Below are 24,874 nucleotides of genomic sequence, written 5' to 3'. Positions count from 1 at the left end.
TTAAGTGTTGGAAGGGATGTCATATTGTGGATGGAGCAAGCTTTTTCTGCTGCTCCAGAGAATAAGACACAGAGCAATAGATTCAAGCTACAGGAAAAGAGATTCCACCTAAACTTTACCAGGAACTTCCTTACAGTAAGAGCTATTTGAAAGTGGAAGATGCTGCCTTGGAAAGTGGTGGAGTCTCCTTCTTTGGAGGTTTTTAAACAGGCTGGATGGCTATCTGTCTCAGGTGTTTGATATTGAGTTCCTGCATGGCGGATTGGGGTTGGACTGGATGGCCATTGGGGTCTCTTCCAACTCTATTATGATTCTATGATTTTCTGCTGTACTCTTGCCATCTGTTTCATTGCCTTCTGCACAAAAGGTAAATGCAGAATGCATTTTGTCCTTTCCTTCCCTGGGAGAAGGATTGGCACTGGTTGCACCAGGGATTGTTCCAAAGGATAACTAGTAATCTTCCCATTTTTCAAACCCCTTCCCCATTTGCTCTTCCCCAGTATCCTTGCTTCACCTGTGCTACCACTTCACTCCCTTAAGTTAGTATCTTCAGGACACTGAACTGGGCCCAAAGGAAGAGGAAAGCAAATAGACAGCTGGAGATTAAGACTGGGGATTGGGCTTCGAACCTCCACTCAGCAGTGGAAACACAAGTCCCACTCTCTCAACCTCCACAAATCCTGACAAGAAAACCTTGCGACAGGGTTGGAACTAACTCCAAGGTACACAACAACAACAATGGTTGTAAGGAGGAGGAGATGTGAATCCTGTAGAAGGGTCCAATGGGAGCACCTGCAAGCAGCATTAACAATGGCTTTGTAATATTTTGTGTATATAATAAATAAATAAATAAACAAAATTTTATTTATATCCCGCCTCTCCACCAGGATCCACGGCTCACCATAAAGGTTAAAATACCATAATATAACAATATAGGATAAAACCATTGTCCCTCCCACCAAGACAACAATTGGGAATTCCCTTATAACAATACATTGACATTCAGATTATTAAAACAATCAAACCGTCAAATAACAACTAAGAGATGGGAACACAGACCATTCTGTATGGGGTCCATATATATATGGAAGGTATGCTATATATATATATGGTGTCCAAGTTTTTGTCTGAAAAGTTGGAGGGTGATATATATATATATATATATATATATATATATATATATATAGCGCATACCCTCCAACATTTCACAGACGAAAACTTGGACACATTGCACCCAAACAATCCCAGAGTGTGGTTGAGCTGTTAAAAGCTATGAGGAAGAATGCAAAAACTAGGAGAGATGATAACAGAAGAAGTAGAAGATGGTGATGATGATGAAGCAGAAACAGAAGAGGATGATGGAGGAGGAGGAGGAGGAGGACACCAGGTCCTCCTATTTTAAAAACCAGCCTGTGTTTTATCCATCTCCAACTTTCCTGGGGGGCTCCAGGCTCCCTCCAGCCCTCAGTGCCCTGGGAAATCCCACCAAAGTCGATGCCAACCCCCAAAAGGGTCCCTCTTCCAGGTGCCACAGACTTCAGTTTCTCCTCCTCCCAGCTGCTGGGTTTTCTGGTCCCTTTCCAAGAAAGAGCCCTTCTTCTTTCGAAAGCCCTTGGGCTGCTGCTGCTGCTGCTGCTGCTGCTGCGCTGCCAGAGGGGCCGGGGGCGCGCTTTCTCTCTCGGGGCCGCGCCTCGTGCCCATTCCACCCCGCGCCCGTTTACTGGTCGCCCAGTGGCTGGCAAAGCTGGGCCACCATGGCCATGATGCCTCTCCAGGTGATGCTGATGCTGCTGATGCTTCTCACCTGCCTGGTCTCTGTCCTAGGTGAGCCTTTGGGGGCAGGAGGGGGGCCATGCCAGCGTGGGCAGACAGAGGATGCTGCCCATAGCCTGTACCCACTCTGCAGGCTTCTCTCAGGCTGAGAGAGGGGGGCTACTTGTGTGCCCCCTTCAAGGCCTTTGTGCCCCCAGGGAGGAGCAGCCCACCTGAGCAAAAGAGAGAGCTTCTTATTATAAATGATCATTTATTGATCATGGGGTTTTCTTGGCATCTTGCTTCACAGGGGAGGGCTTGCCCTTGCCATCCCCTGAGGCTGAGAGAGTGTGACTTGTGTGCCTCCCCCAAGTCATTTTTGCCCCCAAGGAAGGAGCAAAGCTCACTTCTTATCATGTCTTCATTTATTGATAATTTATTGATCATGGGGTTTTCTTGGCATCTTTCTTCACGGGGAGAGCTTGCCCTTGCCATCCTCTGAGGCTGAGAGAGAGTGACTTGTGTGCCCCCTTCAAAACATTTTTGCCCTTAAGGAGGAGCCACCTTGAGCAAAAAATGAGAGTAAAGCTTGGAAAGTTTTTTTTAAAGGGGGTTTACCCTGTCATCCTCTGAGGCTGAGAGAGTGTGACTCGCACATGTGTGCCTCCATGTCATATTTCCATCCGAAGGCAAACCGATCGTGGCACGTTTCTTCAGAGGAGTTTTGCCATTGCCATTGTCTGAGACTGAGAGAGTGTGATTTATAGGTGTGTTTTTGTGGGTTTTTCGGGCTCTGTAGCCATGTTCTGGAAGAGTTTCTTCCTGAGGTTTCGCTGGCATCTGTGCCTGGCACCTTACGAAAATGTGCTTTGCTCAGGCGTGCCTCCAAGTCATTGGAGCACCCCTAAGGGGACCCTATCACAGGGTTTTCTTGGCAGCTTTCTTCAGTGTGGGGTTTACCATTCCCATCCTCTTGGGCTGAAACCCATGTGTTTCGTGGCTCAGCAGGGGATTCAGACTCTGGCCTCCAGTCCAGAGTCATAGTCCAACACCCCAACCATAGCCAATGGCTTTCTCTATACTGCCTATTGGTGCAGGAATGACCCTTGGTGCTTTTCTCCTAGGTGCGCAGCGGACATTTTTGCAAGTGACAGTCCCTCAGAGGATCCTACCAAAAGACAGTGGACATACGGTATGGTGTGTGTTTGTTCCCTTTCTTATATGTGTTTCTCTTCTCCATCTTTTCGGGGCCATGCCCTGCTCACCCGATGTAAGAACACTGACCAAAGGCTCACCTGGCCCAGTTTTCTTGATCCTCAGCGGCCAAAGCAATAGCTCCTTCCCACTTGTGGTCCCCAAACATCATTTCCAAGTGTCTTGGTTTGCATCACTTTGGAAAACCCTTGTCTGGGGGGCTACGGTGGGCCCTTGGTTTCCGCTGGAGTTTGGTTCCTGGACCCCTCGCAGATACCAAACCCCATAGATGCTCAAATCCCATTGAATCCAGTGGATAATAAAGTGGTGTCCCTTTATACAAAATGGAACCATCATGTGAAGTCGAAGGCTTTCATGGCCAGCATCCATAGTTTTTTGTGGGTTTTTCTGTCTATGTGGCCATGTTCTGGAAGAGTATATTCCTGTTGTTTTGCTGGCATCTGTGGCTGGCATCTCTATATGCGTCTCTTTCCATGTCTCTTATATGAGAGAAAGGTGGGATGCAGAGGACTCTTGTCCTGCTCTGCTAGGTATATATTAACAGCCACGCTCCCTCCAAATATCGAGATCTCAAGCCATTAGGAACATTGCACAACTCAGGCTAGAAAAGCATTTGCAGACTATTTGTGTTGTTGGGGCACGACGCTTTTAGAAAGCAAGAATGAGAAAACGAGAAGCGTGTGATATAACTTTTGCTTGTTGCAGGAGACCATGAGCTTCAACATCCATATAGGTGGGAAGCTGTATACGATTCACCTAAAGCAACAGTGAGTAAACAGGAGGGATCTGGGTCTCAGTTTTCAGTCTGTTTGTGGATTTGCATTCATAACTAATAACAGCTTTAAAAAAATATTGAGAAGAGGCAACCAAAGGGATAGGAAATGATACCTTTTTGCAGAGGAAAGAGGCTTGCTTTCAGATGTAGGTCTTGACAGCCCTCGCTTGCAAATGTTTGTATTTCAGATATACCTTTGGATGGCAAAATGAAAGTGTTGCCCACCCCCAGATATAAATTCTTCCCCCTCCCCATGAAAGTTTGTTTCAGTCTCCAAATTTCACTCTCTTTCTAAAATGTTCCAGGTTGACAATACCCTCCCTTTCTGTGCCAGAGTTTCTGTTTGCTTCTTAGGACTGGGTTCTTGCAAATCACTGTCGAAGGGTGCATCTGCACTGTAGAAATAATGCAGTTTGACCCCACAGTAAGCGCTCTAGCTCCATCCTGTGGCATTCTGGGATTTGTGGTTTTGCAAGGTCTTGTGCCTTCGCCGCCAAAGAGAGCTGGTGCCTCACCAAATCCCAGGATCCTGTTGGAGGGAGCCATGGCAGTTAAAAGTGGTGTCACACTGCATTATTTCTACAGTGTAGATGCACCCCAAAAGCTACAGTCGTTCAAGGGACATTATTTGAATTCACACGGTGAGAGGTGGCATGTGTTAGTTTCCGGACCTGTACCCTTCTTGCTCTTTCTCACCCTGGATTTCCTTTCTCTCTCTCTGTGTGTATTGTTTTAATTTATTTGTGCGGGGGTTTTTTTTGTAGACACTTTGTAACCAACAATTTCAGAATTTATACATACAACCGTGCAGGATCTGTTACGTCTTTCATCCCTTCCGTTCAGGTAAGATTTTACAGAACCTTTCTATATTAATGCTGTGACCAATTTAGAAAGCCAACCTAGTTGATCTTAGGAGTTTTAAGGTGTTGTGTACAACTCCCGCTATCCTTTTCCGTTGAGGATGCCAGCTAGGGCTTATGGGAGGCACAGCCGAACAACATCTGGTGGAGGGTCCACCCGGACAGAGCCTGTCATGTTGGCCAAACCATGTCCCACGAAGGTAGAAAATCCATTTATATATTAGTTTGCAAGGAGGAAAGAGAGCCACTGTGGTGCAGCGGTTTGAATATTGGACCATAATTCTGGAGACTAAGGTTTGTTTCCCAACTCAGCAACGATACCCATTGGGTGGCCTTGGGCAAGTCACACTCTCTCAGCCTCAAGGGAAGGCAATGGCAAACCTCCTCTGAACAAATCTTGCAAAAACCCCAAAACATGATAGGTTCGCCATAAGTTGGGAATGACTTGGAGGCGTACAACAACAGGTGTGTGGAAAGGTGATGAAAACCAGCCTAGGTTTTGCTTGTAGGCTTTTCATTTTAAGGTGGTTGAGACTGGTACATTAGAGCGGTTGTCTTCAACCTGTCAAGAACTGAAACTCATCTGGATCCTTTACTTAGCAACACAGGACCCATTTCCATCAGACCATCTCTTGGCAGACAAGAGACATCTAGAACCCATACAGGGCTGGATCTCCTAGAACAATGTGGGTTGGAAGTACATACCAAGTATCCCTTATCTGGAATTGTGATACCAAAGTACTCCCCAAACCCTTAACCCCTATGCTCTTTCCTTCCTGTGTCTACCAACACTTCTTCCTCTTTCGGATTATGAATAACACATGAATAACTCTGGCTGTTCTCTCTAGCGGGACTGCTACTACCAAGGCTACATAGACGGTCACGTAGATTCACTTGTGATGCTCAACACCTGCTCTGGGCTCAGGTGAGGCCCTCCTCCTTCCTCTTGAACTTTGCACATCAGTCCAAGTATGGCAACATGGAGACCACATCAGGGCACTAGTCAAAAGGCAACCATGGGGCTGTTGAATTTAAGGAACCTGCTTGCTGAGGCCTTGTCTGCACTGGGCAGGATATTCTGGAGTATCCTGGCCTCAGAGAAGCCCTGACATCTCCCCATCGCTTGGTCCTTGGTTTCCATACTGGGGTGGGTGTCTACATGGGGTGTCTACATGGGTGTCCCACAGATCCACTACAAACTACAAATCCCAGGATCCCATAGCATGGAGCCATGACAATTAAATTGGTATCAACCTGGATTATTTCTGCAGTGCACACAGATAAAGCCTATGGCTTAACGAAAGCCAATCTTTCCCAGGTTGGTGCCTACAAATGTGTTCGACGACAACTCCCATCATCTCCACTTGGTTTGGCGATTGGATAGATGAAGTCCAAAACACTTAGGGGGCACCAGGTTGTGGAATTAATGTATAGGTTGACCCAAAGGTTGGCTGTTTTATACCCTGGGACTCAAAGTGTCAAATGGGAAATTTAACTATCCATTATTTAACCATAGTTTGCATCATGAACCTTTTTTGCTTCCTCCCTGCCGCTTGTCTTCCGGTGCGCCAGTGGGGTCTTGCAACTGGAGAACATCAGCTATGGGATCGAACCAGTGGAATCTGCTTCTGGATTTCAACATCTCATTTATCGGATGCAATATAATGATGCAGACCTTCATGTTTCCAAAGATAATTATTCAATTCGGTGGAGTGCGGTGGTCGCTCCGAGGGCAGAAGAGATACCTGTGAGTGCCAGTTAAAGAAATGAAAAGGATTTGTGCATGTGAGGTGTGTAGATGAAAAAGGAATAAGAAAACAGCCTTCTAAAAGCACATCCATCCATCCCTGTAGAGTAAGCATTTCCCTGGACTTGCCATTTCGGGGATAATTTATGTGAGCGCGTGAGAAGGAAAAAAGGCAACTAGGGAGTTAAGATGTTTTTGTAATTTTACCGAATTAAAATATTCAGGTAGACCAGAAGCAAGTAATATTAATCTGTCAGCAAAGGGGGCAATATTAGTTTTGAAGTTCTGTCTGTCCAACCGAAATAATCCAACCATTTGTCCAACCGAAAACCTCACAGACCTGTTTCTTGCTTTCTCAGTGCAAACCACCTCTATATTTTCCACCTCTGTATCTCTGGACAAAACCATTAGTGAGCCATGAGCCCACTAGTTAAAGATGGGTAAACTAGCCCCTTGCTCCAGCCTTCTAAGATCTTCTCCACCTCTATTAATTAATAATAATAATAATAATAATAATAATAATTCCCGTGACCCATTTGTGGAGATGGGGGTATGTAAATGAGAAAAATTGAAGTTGTCATGGTTCTCAGATTTCCTTCTTGAGGCTTGTTTTCACTTGGGTGCATCTAGGATTACAATCCCCCCCAGTACAAGTTTATCTAAATTGCAGTCAAATTTTTATCTAAATGTACACAGGTGTGGCACAGTGGTTTGAGTGCTGGGCTACGACTCTGGAAACCAGGGTTCGATTCCACGCTCAGTCATGAAAACCCACTGAGTGACCTTAGACAAGTCACACACTCTCAGCCTCAGAGGTTGCCAATGGCACCTTTGAACAAATCCGGCCAAGAAAACCCCATGATAGGTTTGCGTTAGGGCGAAAATGCCTTGAAGGCACACAGCAACAACACATTTTAGTGCATATTTTTGAGATAATGCCTTTTCTGTCATTGACCAAAGTGCATTTGCAACAGACAAATTTTGAAAAGTATACATTTTTCATCCATCCATCCATCCATCCATCCATCCATCCATCCATCCATCCATCCCCCCAACACACATATGCATGAACTGAACATTTTGGGGTGCTGCAAGTTCATAACTGTAAAAATATCTACATTGACGTCTGGAAAGGGTGACTATACTGCCAAAATAAAGCTGCTTTGGGTCACTTTGGAGGTATGCTGTTTAAATGTTGCATGCATCCTAAGAGTCTGGAAGTTGCACCAAAGCTGCGCTCCAGTCCTTAGGACTGGATTGTAGCTTTGGCGCAGCTCCTGGACTCTTAGGACGCATGCATCATTTAAACAGCATACCTCCAAAGTGACCCGAAGCAGCTTTGTTTTGACCTGTCTGTATGGGGCCTTAGACAAATTAACGTAAAAAGGTAGCAGTTTTCTCTGCCCAGCAGAGATGCCAAAGAATGAACCTAGAACCATTTGTGTGCAAGAATAATCTTGCTTTCCTAGAACCAGAATTTGGAAAAGTGAGGAACTGGTGGGCTTTAGTTCAGAGAAGTAATGCTTAGCCCCAACAGTGATGTTGACCCTTGCATCCCTTCTCCAGGCTTTGGTGGAGGCTTGGTAAAGCCAAAAGGGTGAGGCAGGCAGGTGGCCAAAATAATAATAATAATAATAATAATAATAATAATAATAATAATAATTTTCTTATATCCCACCTTTCTCCAAATATAGGGACTCAAAACTCAGTAGTGAGCACACGTATAATAACAGTACTGTGGCAAGGTCTTACATTTAGATTTTTTCCCCTCACCTTTGAATTAAAACAGGTTAACTTCAGCACGGTGAGATATGTGGAAATGCATGTCGTGGTGGCAAAATCCTTGGTAAGTTTGTTTTAAACATTCTTCACCAGCACGACGCAGGGAATATTATTAATTTTTGCAGACCTTTTCCTTTTACAATGAAGTGGAATTTGACGTTTTCTGTCAAATCTCATTTTTTCTTCCTTTCAAATTTGATATTTTTAGAGGGGGGGGGGGCAATGCTCACCCATCCCAAAACATTCAGTCTGTCTGTCTCTCTGTGCATCCATCCACCCGAATGTTATCTGTATGTAGAGAGATCTTGTAGCACCTTTGAGACTAACTGAAATAAAGACGTTGGGGGCATGAGCTTTCAAGGACTTCAGTCTACTTCCTCAGATGCATTTGGTGGAGTGGAAACCAGGGACACACATATATATGCCATTGAATTCATTGGGGGATGAGCGGTTTCCTTGGGCTCATCATGCAGGTTGCAATGGCCTTTTCCAATTAAAAAATACTTTAAAATTTGGGTTGGTGATAAGGATTGCTCTCTTAGAACTGGGGAGGTTACGCATGGCCCTCACACCTCAAAATGTTGTCTACTTCCAACTTAAGAGAGGCGGCATCCAACTAATGCAATGTGTGATAAGGTAGGCTCTGAGATATTACTGCTGGCTAATAAAGGAATGTTATTTTTCCCCCCTCCAGTACGATTATATGGGTTCAAATGAAGACGATGTGATGGGGAAAATCGCTCAGCTTATTAGCTTTGTCAATGCTGTAAGTCGGTGCATTTTTGTTTGGTGACAGAACATGTTTATGCATGGTGTTCTGCTTGGAACACCAATTCCTAATACTTCCTGATCCTGCCCAAGAGATGTGCCGTCCCCAGCATAAGGTCCGACTGCACTTTAAACATCTTAGCATACAAATCTGTCACGCAGCATACCCTCCGACTGTCCTGATTTGACAGGGACAGTCCTGATGAATCCTCTGCCAGCCTACCTTTTCATGGGCTTCAAAAATGTCCCAGTTTCCTTCTCCTCCTTCTATTTTCCCCCTTTATCCTCCAGTTACCAGTTGCTGCAAACAGGAGCAGGCAGAGTCTTGCTCAGGCAAAAGTAAACCGCAGCGACTTCTAGTGTTTGTGTGTGTGTTTGTGTATGTGCTCTTCCTCATTAATATTTTTTGACATCTTGATCACATTCTGATATAGCTTGGTCACACATGTGTCCCGGTTTCCATCTTGGGAACGTTGGGAGGTATGGAATTTATCTTTACAATAATGACTGTTATTTCCCCCCGGTAGAACCATAGAATCATAGAGTTGGAAGAGACCACAAGGACCATCCAGTCCAACCCCTGCCATGCACACCATGAACTGTGGCAATGGGTTTTTCCCCCTACAGAACCACCCAACAGAATTGTATATTTGACAAGGCCATTTACCAAGTTGGCAAAATGCCCCCCTGGATTGGCAGAGTTTTCCCTTCATGAGCCATGACTAGCTAACCTAGCAGCAGTAGCCCAAGAAGTCCAGGGTAGTCCTGGGTAGGTGTGAACCACCCTTATAAATTTGTCCCAACACCCCAGAACAATTTGTTGTTGTTACCTGACATCCAGTTAACCTCAGTTTATGGTGACACTATTCAAGTCACCCATCATCAACAACTCCGCTCAGGTTTTGTAGATTCAGGGCATCTGTGGTGTCCTTGGGTGAGTCAATCCATCTCTAAAGTCTTTGCCTTTCCTGTTGCCTTCTATCTTACCAAGCGTTATGGTCTTTTCTAGTGAGTCATGTCTTCTCGTGATATGGCCAAAGTACAACCGTTTCAGTTTAGACATCTTAACTTCCAGGGAGAATCCAGGCTTGACTTGGTCAAGGGTAAATGGTCAAGGGTCCATTTATTTGTCTGTATATCAGGCCATGGTATCTGGAGAACTCTTCCCTGGGTTGATACTGTTGGGAATGGAAATATTTTGACCCAGCTGCAAACAGCTGCTTGAAAAACCAGAACACTGGCAACGTATAAAGAGGAGGCAAGGGAAATATCAGTGCTGACATGGTCCTGAGATCCTGTTTTTGCATAGCATAGCCATAAGAATATTTCAAGCTATTATCCATGGAGTGTGAACAATAATCTCCCCAGGAACGCTCCAAGTCCTGAGACCTTGATGCTTGTCGTCTTTTAGTTCAGTTCAGTTTCACTGTGTTTGTTTCAGAACCTCTGTAAGACTTGTGTGACGATCGCTCCTATTTTCAGATGTTCTACAAACTCAACACAAGGATTGTGTTGTCCTCTTTGGAGTTTTGGTCTTACAAAGATAAGATGAGCACCATGGGGACAGCCGATGAGTTGCTGCAAAGGTTTGTGAACTGGAAACACGTCCACCTGACTCTGCGACCCCACGACTTGGCATTCCTATTTATGTAAGAAGTGCTTCTTTTCCATATTGTCATAGTTCTTGGAAAGCTTCTTATTAAACAAGGCTCTGTGTGTATAGTTGAGAGGAAACTGAGAATGAGGTATAGGCATGTGAAAAGGGTGAAATGCTGAGCAGAAGGCAAGCGAAGTGGTTAAAATGTTTGGTATTTATGCTAACATTTATGTTAATGCCATGCAAGAGGAATGACCACTGTGGTTATAAAATAGAATTAATTTACAGTGGATACGATAAAATGAGAGTAAGATGAAAAGGAACAAAATCTTGCATTTAACCTTTCAGGCAATTAATTCATGAACAGGACAAAGAACACAAGGAGCTAGACGTAGGCTGCCACACTGCAGAACTAATGCAATTTGACACTGGTTTAACTGTCATGGCTCTTGAGATTTTCTGGATTTGGGGTTTGCTGTGAGCGCTCTGGCAGCGAAAGCTAAATGCCTCACAGAACCCTGCGATATCAAAAGATGGCGAATAAGCCTTATGAAAACAGTTGTTAGAACTTAGGAGACAGGTTTTCATTCAGGGACCACCTGTAACGCAAGGCATTTTCCCTCTCTTCTGCCAGCTATAAGGTCAAAGCTGATTCCGTGGGAGCGACATTTGCAAAGAAGATCTGCTTGAAAACCGCTTCCACGGGGATCGCTGTGGTAAGATCTTGTACACAGAAGCCACCGTTACCAACTGCACTAGGCTCAGTTTATCAAAAGCAAGCAGTTTTCTGGCGATGTGCCTCTTTATGTACCGAGATCCTTAAAGAGCAGACAGGCAGGGGACTGTTGGGGCCACACTTGAAATCATCTCAGCCCAGTTGAGTTTACTAGAGCCTTTGCTCTGTTGGCACAGCCAACCACCGGCATTCAACAAGATGGCAGAGATGGAATTGGGCAGTGGATGGGTGGTGATGATGGTAGCGATGATAATATGATGAAGCCTTTAAACCTGGAAGCAAAATGATTATGACCCACTGATGATCCTCTGTCTACTTTTAGTTTCAAAGAGGGATCACGCTGGAAACCTTCTCTGTGATAGTTGCACAGCTGCTGGGAATCACCCTGGGACTGCACTTCGACGACTCAAGACGATGCCAATGTCCGGGGGCCATCTGCATCATGAATACCGAAGCCATGTAAGGAGGACATACTCTATTCTGCTTTGGTCAGCCCTCACTTGGAATACTGTGTCCAGTTCTGGGCACCACAAGTGGAAAAAGGAGGTTGAGAAACGAGCATGTCTGTTATAATGCAAGATATCTTGCAAGAGATCCCTGGCCACCCTGAAATGTCTTCTCATCACAAGTTGATGTTATTTTGTTTTGATTTTAACCTCCTCCCCACTTAAAGAACCATGTCTTTATGTGGATCTGTGCCTGAAGATGTAGTTTGACAGCTTGGTGAGAACCAGGCTTCAATCTGCAACAGTCTGCAAACACTCTGAAAGCCTACTTGGTGCCAGGTCCATTGGCAGGTTTCTCCTGTCGGTAGAAACCACTGTCAAGTATGACCGCACAGTTGCTGCCCTCAGTTGCCTTGGCTTTCTGGTTGGCAGGGAACTTTCCATGTCCACTTTTTTCCCTGCAGACAGTTTAGCGGCCTCAAGTCCTTCAGCAGTTGCAGCATCAAAGACTACCGCAATTTTCTAGGGTATGGATCTGCGCAGTGCCTCTTGAACAAACCACGCATCGATATCACATACCGAGCGCCCACCTGTGGCAACAAAATAGTGGAAGAAGGGGAACAGTGTGACTGCGGCTCGATGAAGGTTTGTTATAGGAACAAAGAAATAAAATAAAACAAATGAGTGGCCTAAAACACTCCCAACATATAGCCACCCATCCTCTCTTTAAAGGACATATCAACTGGTTCAACAAGTGTGCTGCCCCAGCTGGTATTATTACTACTATATTTATTGGTACCCAGCTCTTTATTATTATACTAGCTGTACCCGGCCATGTGTTGCTGTGGCTCAGTCCGGTTAAATGGAAAAGAAAGGAAAGGGAACGCGCACGTTTCCGAAACATTTAATTTCACAATGCTTCTGGGTATACAGTATTTTTTGTTGCTCCATTGTCTGTGTAGATACAGAGATTGTGTGGTTTGCCATCTCTAGAACACGCAACGTATAATTGTCCGTGTGAGGAGCAAGCCATGTCTGGATCTAAACCACACAATTCTAAAGATTGGCTCTGAGCTTTGTTGATGGTGATTGCAAACGGCGTGTGTTGTTGTTACGTCCAACATAATGCTGTTTTTCCAACCCCCCCCCCATATTTTTACCTGTCACAGGTGTGACATCTACGTAGTAGTAGGCATATGTACATAAAAACATGCATGTATTCGAATAGAACGTTGTGTCAAAATTTCAAAGCGATCGGAATTAGGCTATTGTCACATTAACATTCGTACATAGCTTTGGTGCCTACATCATGTTCTCTGGGTGAGCAAGGCTTCTTGTGTGCGAGGTTGCACGTCAGGCCGTGCAACATTACTTCCCAGATAGTACAAACTGCGCATTCGTATTTTGTGTGTGTGTATGTGTGCTATCATTCCATCTTTCTTCTTTCTTCTTTTCGCACCCAGGAATGTGAATTGGATTTTTGCTGTGCATCCGACTGTACACTGAAACCAGGAAAAGAGTGTTCTCAAGGAGAGTGTTGTATAAAAGACAGTTGCGAGGTATGCTAGCTTCAGTATGGTGTTATGTGCCCCCCGCTTCCTCAAGAGGGGAGATGTTCCAGAAAAAAACCTGCTTCGTGGGCAGAAAATGTTTTCTGTGCAAACCAACCATGTATGAATTTTGCACAGAATGTGCTAAGTATTGCAAAGAGGCTTCCAAAACTGAGATTTTTGAAGACTTTCTTGCGCTAGCAAGAAAATTGCTCACAGTTTGTGGGGGTTTTTCCCCCCAAGAAGAAATGAGTGAAGAATTACATTCCTAGTATGCGTTGCTTCTGTCTTAAAAACCCATGTAGGAACAACAGAATTGGGTTCTTCCAAAATATTGGCTTGAGCCTCAGGCATTCCCCTCTGGAGATCAAAAGTGTATGCTAACCAAAGTATGTTGCTCCAATCCAAACTGGGAACTATGGTTAGTTTAGTCTATGTGTTACCGCATGTCTGTTGAGTACGTATGTCTATTCATATAATTCTATGTTATACCTTTTAAGGAAAGGAACAGTCAGTGCGAACTGCATGCCCAAACGTAATGATGCAGAGAGATTCATGGTGGCACTGCTTTCTCCTGTGTGCCTGTCGACATGGAATTGATATGCAGCATCGTTTAATGTGCCTTTTCTCACCCCGATCTCTGATTCACAGAATATTGCAGGCAGGGAGTGAGGGCAGAGTTAGCACAATTCCCTAATGCAAAGGGATCTTGTAGCAACTTTGAAACAAACTGAGCAAACGATGTTGTGGCATTGGCTTTCACACTCAATAAACTTCCTCAGCTGCATGGAGTGAATGAGAGTTCTTGAGGGGCAAAGACCTTAAGCAACATCTTTCCTCTCACCTTTGTCCCTCAATAACCACAGTTTAAACTGAACCTCATCACTATCTCCACAAATTTTGCATTTCTATGGCTGTTCATACACTCTGGTTATAAAGACCCTTCCTGAGCCACAGTTCACTCCATGCAGCTGAGGAAGTAGACTGAGGGTTTGTGCAGACCACCCCTGCAGCCACCTCCATCTTCACCAGATCTGGGCCTCAGCAATTGCACGCTGTGGCCCCGATCTGGCCTTTCTGCAGCATAAAAAGGAACCACAAAAAGCGGCTCCTTTTTGAACCTTGGAAAGGGCGCCATAGCTGCCAGCGCCATGCCTTTATGGTGCTCCTTTGGTGCTGCATCTAAACGCAGTGCCAGAGAAGCACCATGTAGTGCAGCGTGTGGCATCACACCACGACGGGGGCGGAGTAGGTTCATGCGTCGTGTGGACGCCAAACTCCGACTCTGCTCCCAGACCGGCCTTAATGGCCGGTCTGCGCAGCCCCTGAGTCTACAAAAGCTTATGCTACAAGTCCTTTTGCTCAGTTAGTTGCCACAAGGTACTACAAGACCCCTTTGCATGCTGATATTCCAAATGAACATAGCTGTGTCTGGGAATGAGGCCAACAGGTTACAAGTGTTCCTTTAATAGCTTCCTCAAAATTGGAGCCACAAGTTGTCAAAGATGCACAGCCTGGCTTTATGGAACCAGAGAATCAAGCCCCTGCCTGCCATACCAGAACACAAAATTAAGGCACTCCTGAAAGATGCCTATGTAGCCTCAGTCTAAAGACCTCCAAAAATGAAGAGTCCACCAGTCCATTCCACTGTCAAACAGCTACTATAGCAAAGACATTCTCCCTAACGTTTAGGTGGACTCTCTTATCTTGTAAACTGAATCCCTTGGGTCATGTTTGCATACATCCCTCTTTGTAATTTTCACCAAATATTCCCACAATGAATATTGATGGTGAAGTCCCGAATGTTGTGTGAAGTAGATTTGCAAAATACCATTGTGTGGTCAAGGAAAGAAGAGACAAAATAGCAGAGAGTTACAAGTCAGGAATTTCCACCTCATTTCCTTTTGTGTATAATGTCCTCCACAGGAAGGTATGTGCTGAAATGCATGCAGGGGTGCAATGCATCCAGAGCAAATTGGGATTCAGTGGTCTTCCTTTTTTTCTCCTTGTTGTTCAGCTGAAGCAAAAAGGTGACTTATGCCGAGAAACGGTTGATTCTGAGTGCGATTTGATAGAGTATTGCAACGGTTCTTCCCCAGTGTGTACAGAGGATTTCTTTGTAGAAGATGGGCAGATGTGTGACGGAGGGAAAGGGATTTGCATGGCCGCAGTATGCCAGAGTGCGGATCAATGGTGCCAAAGGGTATTTGGAAAAGGTAACAGAAACATTTCTTCTTTCCCACGTGTGTTGCAATGGACTTTTTGGCCTGCATTCTATGTGGGGCCCATTCACCCCAAAACATGAAGTACTGCTGCTTGTTTGACTCGTGTGTCATTTTCTGGTTGTCCCAGACAGTGTTTGGAGGGTAAGGCAGCATTACTTCATACTTTACTGGGGCTGATCCATTTTTGGAAAGGGGTTAGTGCTGGACCATGACTCTGGAGACCAGGGCTTGATTCCCAGCTTGGCCATAAAACCCACTGGGTGATGTTGGGCAAGTCATACTCTCTCAGCCTCAGAGGAAGGCAATGGCAAACCCATGATAGGTTTGCCTTAGGGTCATCATAGGTTGGAAATGACTTGAGGTCGCACAACAACAACAAAACTGGTGATTTAAAAGTAAAAGATCCTAAAAGTATTTGCACAGATTAAGGTATTTCATGGGCAGCCTGGAGTATCCTGGTCCTGCAGCTGCCCAAACCTGCCCTTATCATCTGGCCCTCTGTTCCTATGCCATGGTGGCTGTCTGCATGCGCATCCTACTGAACTGCCCTGTGCATCTGCTGCCACCATTGGGCACTTGCCTCCGAAGTCTGAATGAGGCACCAAGTGATGGTTACAAGGTGGAGGGCTCTGGGTTCGGGGGAAAAAATCTCTTGCTCCGTTTCTTCTGGTTCTGGTGCAGAACATCTCAGATATTGTCCAGACTGCTTGCACCAGAACTGAGGTTTGGGCTGTGCGCCGTCCGAATGTCAGAATGAGGAGGTTAAGGAATGAACCTTTTGACCCGTGCAGACAAGGCCAAAATGAGAGGTGCTGGAAAAATGAGAGACTCCGAGGTTTATTGTATTAGTTATTAAATTGATTTACCTCTATCCCCCCTGGATGTTTTCAAATCTGGCTGTTTTCTGACTTAAGAAAACAGACGGTGGAGCGGCTCTGGAAGTGAGGATGGACCTGGGCTATATTTGGGCAGCAGAGTTAGCAGCAAAAAACATTAGATCAGGATGCTGCTGAATTCAGCTTTAAACCAGATGGATTTAATAACCAATGCGATAAGCCTCTCCCTCTTTGTTCGTTTGCCTAAGTGTTCCTCCTAGCAGGAATAGTGTTTAAGGCTACAAGGCAGCTTGCCACGAAGCATTCATCCCCGATTAATTTGGATCTCTGTTGTACTTGCAGATTCAAAAAGTGGGTCTTCACAGTGCTATGAGGAAATTAACAGCCAAAGGGATAGGATGGGACACTGCGGCTCCACTGCGCGCGGATACGAGAACTGTCAGTGGCAGTACGTTTTGAAAGAAAGTGAATCTTAATGTGATGAAAATCTCTCTTGCTCTCTTTTGATTTGATTTTATTTGCAGCAGAGGGCAGTGTTGTTACATGGCCAAGGACTGTGTTTTGTATTCTCCTCCCTTTCACTGCCCTAAACCTATGCAGTTAAGGCTGCATCTGCATTGCAAAAATAATGCTGTTTAACTGCCATGGGTCAATGCTATGGATTTCTGGGATTGGTTATTTTGTGACACGTTTAGATTTCTCTGTCGGAGAGCTCTGGTGCCACAACAAACTACAAACCCCAGAATTCAGTAACGTTTGAGCCATGCCAGTTAAAGTGGTCTCAAGCTGCATTATTTATGCAGTGTAGATGCAGCCTAGGTCAACCTTCATTGTGGTGGCGGTGGTGGGTTTTGATATTTTCAGACTCCCAACAGTTGTATGGCTGAACACTGATATATTGGAATCAATCGATCATACAAAAAAATTAACTAATAAATAGAGAGGAAAAGCATGGTTTAGACGGAAGATTGGTTGCGCTTAGAGTAAACCCAGTGAAATCAATGGGAGCAGGTTCATCCTGGCAGACTTAAGTCATGCAAGACAAGGTGATGTAGTGGTTATGGGATTGGGTTAGGATTGAGAAGACCCAGGTTCAAAGTCCTATGGGTGATCATGGGACAATCCTCATTTTTCAACGAAACCTACTCTACAGGGTTGTGGGGAGGGTAAAATAGGGGGACCCTGAGTTCCTTATCAATGGAATAAATAAGCATGACTGCATTTGGATCCTCAACCCATCACAATGTGAAGTGGGTAAGGAACTGAACAAGAACCTGAACTGGTTTGTGTGTCAGCTTCACAGCAGTGCCCAGATGGACAATGTTGTCTGCACCAAACTATCCAGTGTTTAGTTGTCTTCCAACAGCAAAAGTGACCACTGAGCCTGCGCCAGAAAAAGTCAGAAAACCACTGTGGTTCCCCATGCGCTGCACTGTTATCTGTCCTCATGGCAAACCATTGCGGCATGCCTTTTCCCATAACGGCCCAACATTTGCAGCCAAGCACTACGCTGACATATATGGTGTGGTAATAGGAAGTCTGCAATCCTACAAATACACGCCTTCTTTTGGAACATGGTTTTCTTTCTGTGAATGGAATAAGAGTTGACCTACGAGGAATGGAGCTTTCTTACTAGTTTCTACCTCTTTTTTTTAATGCAACCATTTGTGTCCCCTGAAAAAATGACTCCTGGGATGGAGAGGGACTTTATTAGAAATGTCCCCCTTAAATCTGCAGAGAAAGAAATGAAGATCCGCACTGTGGACTCAGTGACTGGAGGAACTGTAGAGTGCTGATTGGGAGACTTGGTCCTTCTGGGGACCACAGGCGTGGGTCTCAGCCTTATATCCCCAGATGTTTGGGACTTCATCCCCCAGGATTTCTGAGCATTGGCCATGCTGGATAGGATTTCTGTGAGCTGAAGTTGCAAACAACTGGAGGATCAAAATTTGAGAAGTGTTGGGCTAGAGATTTACCCATGGTAGAACATAATGTTAGAGCTGGTGTGGTGTGGCACAGTGGTTTGATTCCCTGCTTGGTCATGGCAGCCCACTGGGTGACTTTGGGTAAGTCACACTCTCTCAGCCTCAGAGAACCCCATCATGTAGATGCACCCTATATCATGTTTGGAATGAACTGTTCAGGTTTTAGCACCTTTGCTAAAAAGGAAACAAAAACCCCACTTTTACATCTTTGGTTGATCTAACCCTTAATTTTGTACAGTTGGCCCTCTGCATTTGCAGATTTGATCATTTGTGGTTTGGATTAAAAGGTTCTCTCTAGGAATCTCTAGGTCCTCCAGCGCAACTCTGCCAGAAGTTGTCCATAGAGTTGTGCTGGAGAACCTAGAAGTTCCTAGAGGAAACATTTCTCCAGGCATTCTCTCCCATGTAATTTTATGATCAACCTCTGGCAGATGAATGTGGAGAGACCACTGCACAATGAAAATGAGTTAACTTTGATGGGGAGGATGGAAATCCCTGTTGGCGGCAATTACTTACAAACAAAAACCGATGAGAAGGTCTCTGCTTTCTAGGGCCTGCCTAGTCAGTTCTGCTAATATGGAATAGCCCATGCCTACGTTGGTATCTTTGCAGGCAAATATGGCTTAAGAACCAACACTTTCCATGCTACTACTGTAAGAGCCAGGTTTTGGAAGTGGATCTGGGCACCTGGCATCTTAGGATTCTCTCTCCTTTCCCCTCTTTCTCGTTTCCTTTGTTATGTTGACTTGCATGCAGGGACCTCAGGTGTGGCAAGTTAGTGTGCGAATATAAAAGCAAAAAGCCCTTCGCCATTGAAAATGCCGCTATAATTTATGCAAAGGTGCAGGATCAAGTGTGCGTCACTTTGGACTACATGAAAGGACTGGCAGTGAAGGATCCGTTCCTGGTTCATGACGGGTCTGTCTGTGGGACGAACAAGGTAACCGTTGAAATGGTGGAACAGATTTGGTTTTCTTAGCCGGATTATGGATTTCTGCTAGTAGGGGATAGATGTTCAAGGATAGTCCCTTTCTGTTATTGTTTTCCAGCAAAGGATATTCAGCAAAACAATGTCTTTGGGTCATCCACTCATCCTTTCAATTTTATAGTGGTGGACCTCAGATCATGTTCTTCAGGTTATCTCAACCGGTGGTACCTTATTCAGAGCTTGCCAACTACATGACATACATGGCACATCTCTGCAGCTGCCCTGAGACTAGGATCCCAAACACACTTCAGAAATAATTCAGTTTGACATTGCTTTCAGTGCTAGAGAATCCTATTGTGGCACCAGAGCTCTCTGACAGAGAAGGCTCAATGTCTCATAAAACTACAGCTCCCAGAATTCCCTACCATTGAGCCAGGGCAGTTAAAGTGCTCTCAAACTGGATTGTATTTGCAGTGTGTTTTGGAGCTAGGTCCCCTGCATTACTCTATTTCTACAATCTCATTGAAGTTAACACCTGCAAAATCAGAATTGAAATACTCCAGAATCCACAATTGTCCACATGGGTGGCTGAGATAGTGACACTTTGGCTTTCTGACGGGTCAGTGTACGGTGTATACAAAACATAAATGAATTTCATGCTTAGTCTCAGGTCCCATCTTCAAGATATATCATTATATATACACAGTTATGCCTGCCAGAATTTTCTAAGTTCTTTGGCATCATTTTCCTTTGCATCATCCTTACATCCTTTGTTACATGCCCCTACGTTTTACCCTCGACTTATCCACGGATCATATCAAAATCCATCATTTTGGCCCCCAAATCCACCCTCAACTTATACATGAGGCCGGCTTATAGTCGAGTATATATGGTATATGCAAATATTCCAAAACCCAGGGGGAAAAATCCAAAACACTTCTGGTGCTAAGCATTTTGTATAAAGGAAACTCAGCCTATACATGGATTATTGACCACCATGCATTACAACTGACAGTTGATTAGATGGGGAAAGCCTGGGAAACATTATGCACAATGTAAAGGCATGCAGTGGGAAACCCTATAGGAAATGGGAGAAGGGAGTGTTTTCCAACCAGGTCACACACTCTCAGCCTCAGGAGAAGGCAATGGCAAACCTCCTCTGAACAAATCTTGTCAAGAAAACCCCACGATAGGTTCACCTTAAGGTTGCTATAAATTGGAAACAACTCGGAGGCACACAACACACACTTGTGTGAATATGTCCTGAAACACAGCAGGTGAAAATGGCACTTGCCATAATTCTGTCTTTCATCCTTGCATCGCAGCATTTGAATAACTTGCACCACTGAGCCAGTCTTTGGACGATGATATTTCCTGCCCTGAAATGGTCCATTTTTTCCCTTTTTTATTTCAGGTTTTCCTTTTTCTTTTTCCTTTCAGGTGTGCATGAACCAGAGGTGTGTGGATAGGTCTGTCATAAAAATAAGGTGTAATGTAGAAGCAAACTGCAATAAGAGAGGAGTGAGTAAAATTAAATTCACCTATCATATAACAGTATCACTGATAACTGAAACGCCAGTTATTCCCTCCCATACCTCTTAGAAATTATAGTTATGAGGTTCGCCCATACCAAAATATGATCCCCAGGATTTATTGGGAGAAGTATTTATTTGCATATTTATTTAGGTGATTTTTATCCCGCCTTTCTCCCAAATGGGAATCAAGGTGGCATTACCATAAATCAGAGATGACTTGAAGACACACAGCTACAACTACAACAACAACAAAGTGTTATACAGTAAAACTCATACAAGAGCGTTTCCCGATCAGACTCTTGTCTTGCAGGATTGTTTGGGGATCTAAGGCGGAGGGTGGGCGATAGGAACTGAGTAAGGTAAGGAAAAATAAACATCATTTTCTTCCCCCCTCTCTACCTTGCTTCCCATGTCAACCAGAAATGCAACAACAGAGGAAATTGCCATTGCGATAAGGGCTGGGCCCCTCCAAACTGCAATGTAGCAGAGGACGGAGGAATTGGAGGCAGCATTGATAGCACCTTCCGGATTGGTTTGTTGGCTTAAGTCTTTGGGTTTATTGCATTTGGTGGCAGTCAACCAGGACGGTCGGTTTTGCAAACCACGCAATACGTGCGGTTGCATGGAATATTCCCTCAACAGACAGATTTATAGTTAACCATCCCGAATGGTGGGTTGATCGTTCAGCGGGTCAAGAAACACTCTCCTCTTAGTTGGAGAATCCCCCCGAATCTTTAGCTGAACCTGCACTGCAGAAAGCATTCACTATGGCACTGTTTTACGTGCCATGGCTCCATCCTATGGAATCCCAGGTTTTGTAGTTTGTTGTGGCACCAGAGCTCTCTGACAGATGAGGCTAAATGTCTCACCAAACTACAAATCCCATAATTTCATAGCATTGGGCTGTGTTGGTTAGAGCAATGCTAAATTGCACTATTTCTGCAGTGCAGATGCAGCCCAGGTCTCCATAGGAAGCCCAGAAGGCAGTACTATGCTCCAGGAACTTGTACTGAAATTGCCTCTTATCCTGGAGTCATCTAGGAGCCATTATTGGCTTTGGAGCCCCATGGATGCTCCCTTCCCAGATTAAAATAAAACATATCAAAACAACAACCAAAAAGACTAAGTAAATTTTTCAAGAAACGAGGATGTGACCTCAGCAAGTTTGAGGGAAGCAAAAGTCCATTTTTTTAATGCTTAGACCAAGAACGATATAGACAGGTGAAACCAAGGACAGCAGCTATCTAGGCTTCTCTCTCTCATTGATCTCTTTCTATAAGCACTGACGCCTCTTTGCTTCCAACAACCCACAGGCAGTGGCATCACTAACATTGATGTCACTTGGTGTGTGCGCATGGAAGGAGTTTGTGGGGAAGAGCAATTTCAGACTGCCCTGTCTCCCTCCCCTCCCAATGTCTTGCTCACCTGGGACTCCTGGCTGGCCGGCCGGCTGCCCACCACTTGCCCAGATCCCTACCCAGGGCTGCTGGGGACCAGATGGCAGATGGCATCCCTAGCATTACTAGCCGGGCAAGGAAGACAGCAGGAAGGGATGGAAGAGGTGTACACTGCCTCTTCTTCTCTGGTTCCTTGGCTATCTCGCCTGAGTGAGCCATGGCACCAGTGGAGGCAGAGGGACCAACCGGGTGTCACCCCTCCTTTGAGGTCTCACCTGGTGCGGTGGCACCCCCTGCACCCCTAGTGACGCCACTGTCCACAGGAGGTCTATGTGGCGGTGGAAAGAATTGTCTGGAGCTTGCTGATTCCTAACTTTTTCCTTCTTCTCCTTCCCCTTGATAGGTTTCCCTACTGTAACTCATCACCGTAAAATGCCTCACACTACCAGGAACTGGCTTCTGATAGCCTTCTTTCTTTTCCTGCCTGTCATTGTTGGGTCCGTCATCTTGGCTGTAAAACTGCGAGACATTTTCACAAGTCCTAAAGTGGAGGAGGAGGGAGAAGATGAAGATTATGAGACCGAAGGGTAAGTTGACTTAGTTTGCCTAAAAATAAAATTAGACTCTGATGCAATGCCCCGTTTTATTCTTTTCGGGGACAAAAGTGGAAGCATGCTTCATTCCTCCGTTCATGCCAGGTTTTTTTTCTGTACAAACTGATTTCATTTTGGAGATCTGAGTGATGTTGTCCCCATTCTGAAATGTTTCCCAAGATATCCTGGCATTAGTTTTCATCCCTGCTCTCCAGGTCAGATTAAATTAATTTCGGTTACTGCCCGAAATTAAATGTATCTTAACTTGCCATGTGTGTTGCTTCTGTCTTGGAAAACAGTAAAGGTGGAAGCACAGCTATTGTTTCCAGGATGCAAACAGAGAAAGTTTCCATACATCCCAATACATTTTACCCACCTGGAGGCACCCATAGATACAGAGCCATCGCATTAAAAACAAAGCTGGCAGGCAAACGGAGAGACGCATGTTTATCTTTCTATCTCCGTGTGACTTGGAAATACTTTAGTTTCCCTCCAGGTGTAAAAGCATGGGAGAGGGTCGTAAAAGTGTCCCTTTTGCCAAACAGGAAAAATCCATTTGGCAAAAGGGACGTTTTTACCACTTTCTCCTAAGCTTTTAGGACTAGAAGAGAATGAAACTGCTTTGATGTCATGCAGAGATACAAAGACAACTTTCCTGGAAACTGTGGTTAGGCTAGAGAACTGGGCATTAAAGAGTTTGGAATGTCTTCATTTGTGTAGAAGTTTCCTAAAATACATGTATATTTTTTTGATGCATGTACTTTTTCTTCCCTTTAGATCGAGATCACAAGAAGCAAACCAGTCAGAGATGTCAAGGTAGTGTTTAAACCCAAATGTTACCTGTTTTGTCTTTTGCGAAAAAGGAAGGAGTGGAGCTTAGTGTTAAAAGGCATGTTTTGTGTGCAACTGGTCCAAGTTCAGTGCCCAGTATCTTCAGGTGTATGTCTGTGCCTTCAAGTCACCTGTTGATTTATGAATTTCATAGGGTTTTCTTAGAGAAAAAAATACTCCAAAGGATGGGACCATGACAATTAAAGTGTGGCAGGTCTCAAAAACATCAGTAACATTAGGAGTGGTTGTGTGTGTTGGAGGCAAGGAGCAGAACCAGCCTGTCTAAGGGTGCATCCACACTGCAGAAACAATCCAGTTTGACACCACTGTAACTGCCATGGCTCAATGCTGTGGCAATCTGGGAATTGTAGTTTTGTGAGACATTTAGCCTTCTCTGTCAGAGAGCCCTGGCACTTCCCCAAAGTACAGTCCCCAGGATTCCATAGCATTGAGCCATGGCAGTTAAAGTGGTGTCAAACTGGATTATTTCTGCAGGGCGGATGCAGGCTAATTTAAACCATATAAAAATAGAATGATTTTTGTAAGAGCTAAAAACTTACCAAACCATTTCGCAGAAGATGTGGTGAATAGCCTCCTTTTCACTTTTTGCTCAAACGATGGCACCAAAGGAGGGTATTCCATAACTGGGCTGCCACTGCAGAGAAGGTTCTGTCCAGCATTGTCCCACAATGTCAAGCTGACTGATGGAAAACAGAGGAAGGCTCCTCCATTAGTTCTAAACAGACACACAATAATGAAAGAATTTATCCAGATGCTTGTTTTGTCGATTCACTTCTCCGTTTTATGTTCTGTATTGCAGTGTATAGAAACCGACAGGCAGAAGTTTGCAGACATGGTCGCAGGACTGCCAAAGGGTTGCGTGAGCCCTTTTCTTCTGCCCTAGGAAGTGCAAACCGAAAACAGTTTAGTTTGAATAGCCCTCTGTTGTGTAGTATAGTTACCCAAGCAAATTCTGCTTTCTGCTGTTTAAATTTTAATAAAATATATTTGTTCTTAAAAACTTTCTGACCTTTAATAGCATCCGTGTACCACTGAAAATTTCCCAGCTGTCTCCAAATGCAGCCCAGTCTAAAGAACATCACAGCACTTGGAGCCGACTAGTGCATGGACTGTCAAAGCCAGGTTTATTTCTGCATCTTCTCTCTTTGCCGCCTGGCCAGACCCAGAAAAGGCTGTTGAAGAGAGGAGGGTTGGTGTTAAAAAATGATGTGCATCAGGTGTCAAATGTACTAGGTTCAGTACTAGGCTCACAGCTAACATATAAGTCTGATCTGGTGAAATTGTTCCTGGCCATT

At 44.7% G+C, this 24,874-nt stretch overlaps 1 protein-coding gene across 2 annotated transcripts; it reads left to right on the top strand.

The window, feature by feature from the left end:
• Positions 1-1,721: 1,721 nt before the first annotated feature.
• LOC149306745 (disintegrin and metalloproteinase domain-containing protein 32-like) lies at positions 1,722-24,560 on the top strand. 2 transcript variants are annotated; one of them, XM_089537969.1, is made up of 21 exons: positions 1,722-1,824; positions 2,877-2,944; positions 3,673-3,734; positions 4,507-4,585; positions 5,451-5,527; positions 6,175-6,349; positions 8,139-8,195; positions 8,826-8,897; positions 10,382-10,548; positions 11,131-11,212; positions 11,555-11,691; positions 12,143-12,323; positions 13,142-13,237; positions 15,246-15,444; positions 16,632-16,737; positions 19,031-19,214; positions 20,643-20,723; positions 21,158-21,269; positions 22,538-22,721; positions 23,505-23,543; positions 24,379-24,560. In XM_089537969.1, the coding sequence occupies exons 1-21, from the start codon at positions 1,755-1,757 to the stop codon at positions 24,383-24,385; spliced, it is 2,235 nt and encodes a 744-aa protein (XP_089394095.1). In that variant the 5' UTR covers positions 1,722-1,754; the 3' UTR covers positions 24,386-24,560. The 2 variants fall into 2 exon arrangements, 1 of the variants encoding a protein (XP_089394095.1); XR_016282312.1 differs by lacking the exons at positions 22,538-22,721; positions 23,505-23,543; positions 24,379-24,560 and having other exon boundaries at positions 20,617-20,723; positions 21,158-21,174.
• The last annotated feature ends 314 nt before the right edge of the window (positions 24,561-24,874 follow it).

The sequence above is a fragment of the Sceloporus occidentalis genome, unplaced genomic scaffold, assembly GCF_023333645.1.
Source record: "Sceloporus occidentalis isolate IW3139 unplaced genomic scaffold, rSceOcc1.0.p SCAF_9, whole genome shotgun sequence".
Lineage (NCBI taxonomy): Eukaryota > Metazoa > Chordata > Lepidosauria > Squamata > Phrynosomatidae > Sceloporus > Sceloporus occidentalis.
The sequence above is the reverse complement of the archived record's forward strand: the minus strand, read 5'-3'. Positions and strand labels throughout refer to the sequence as shown.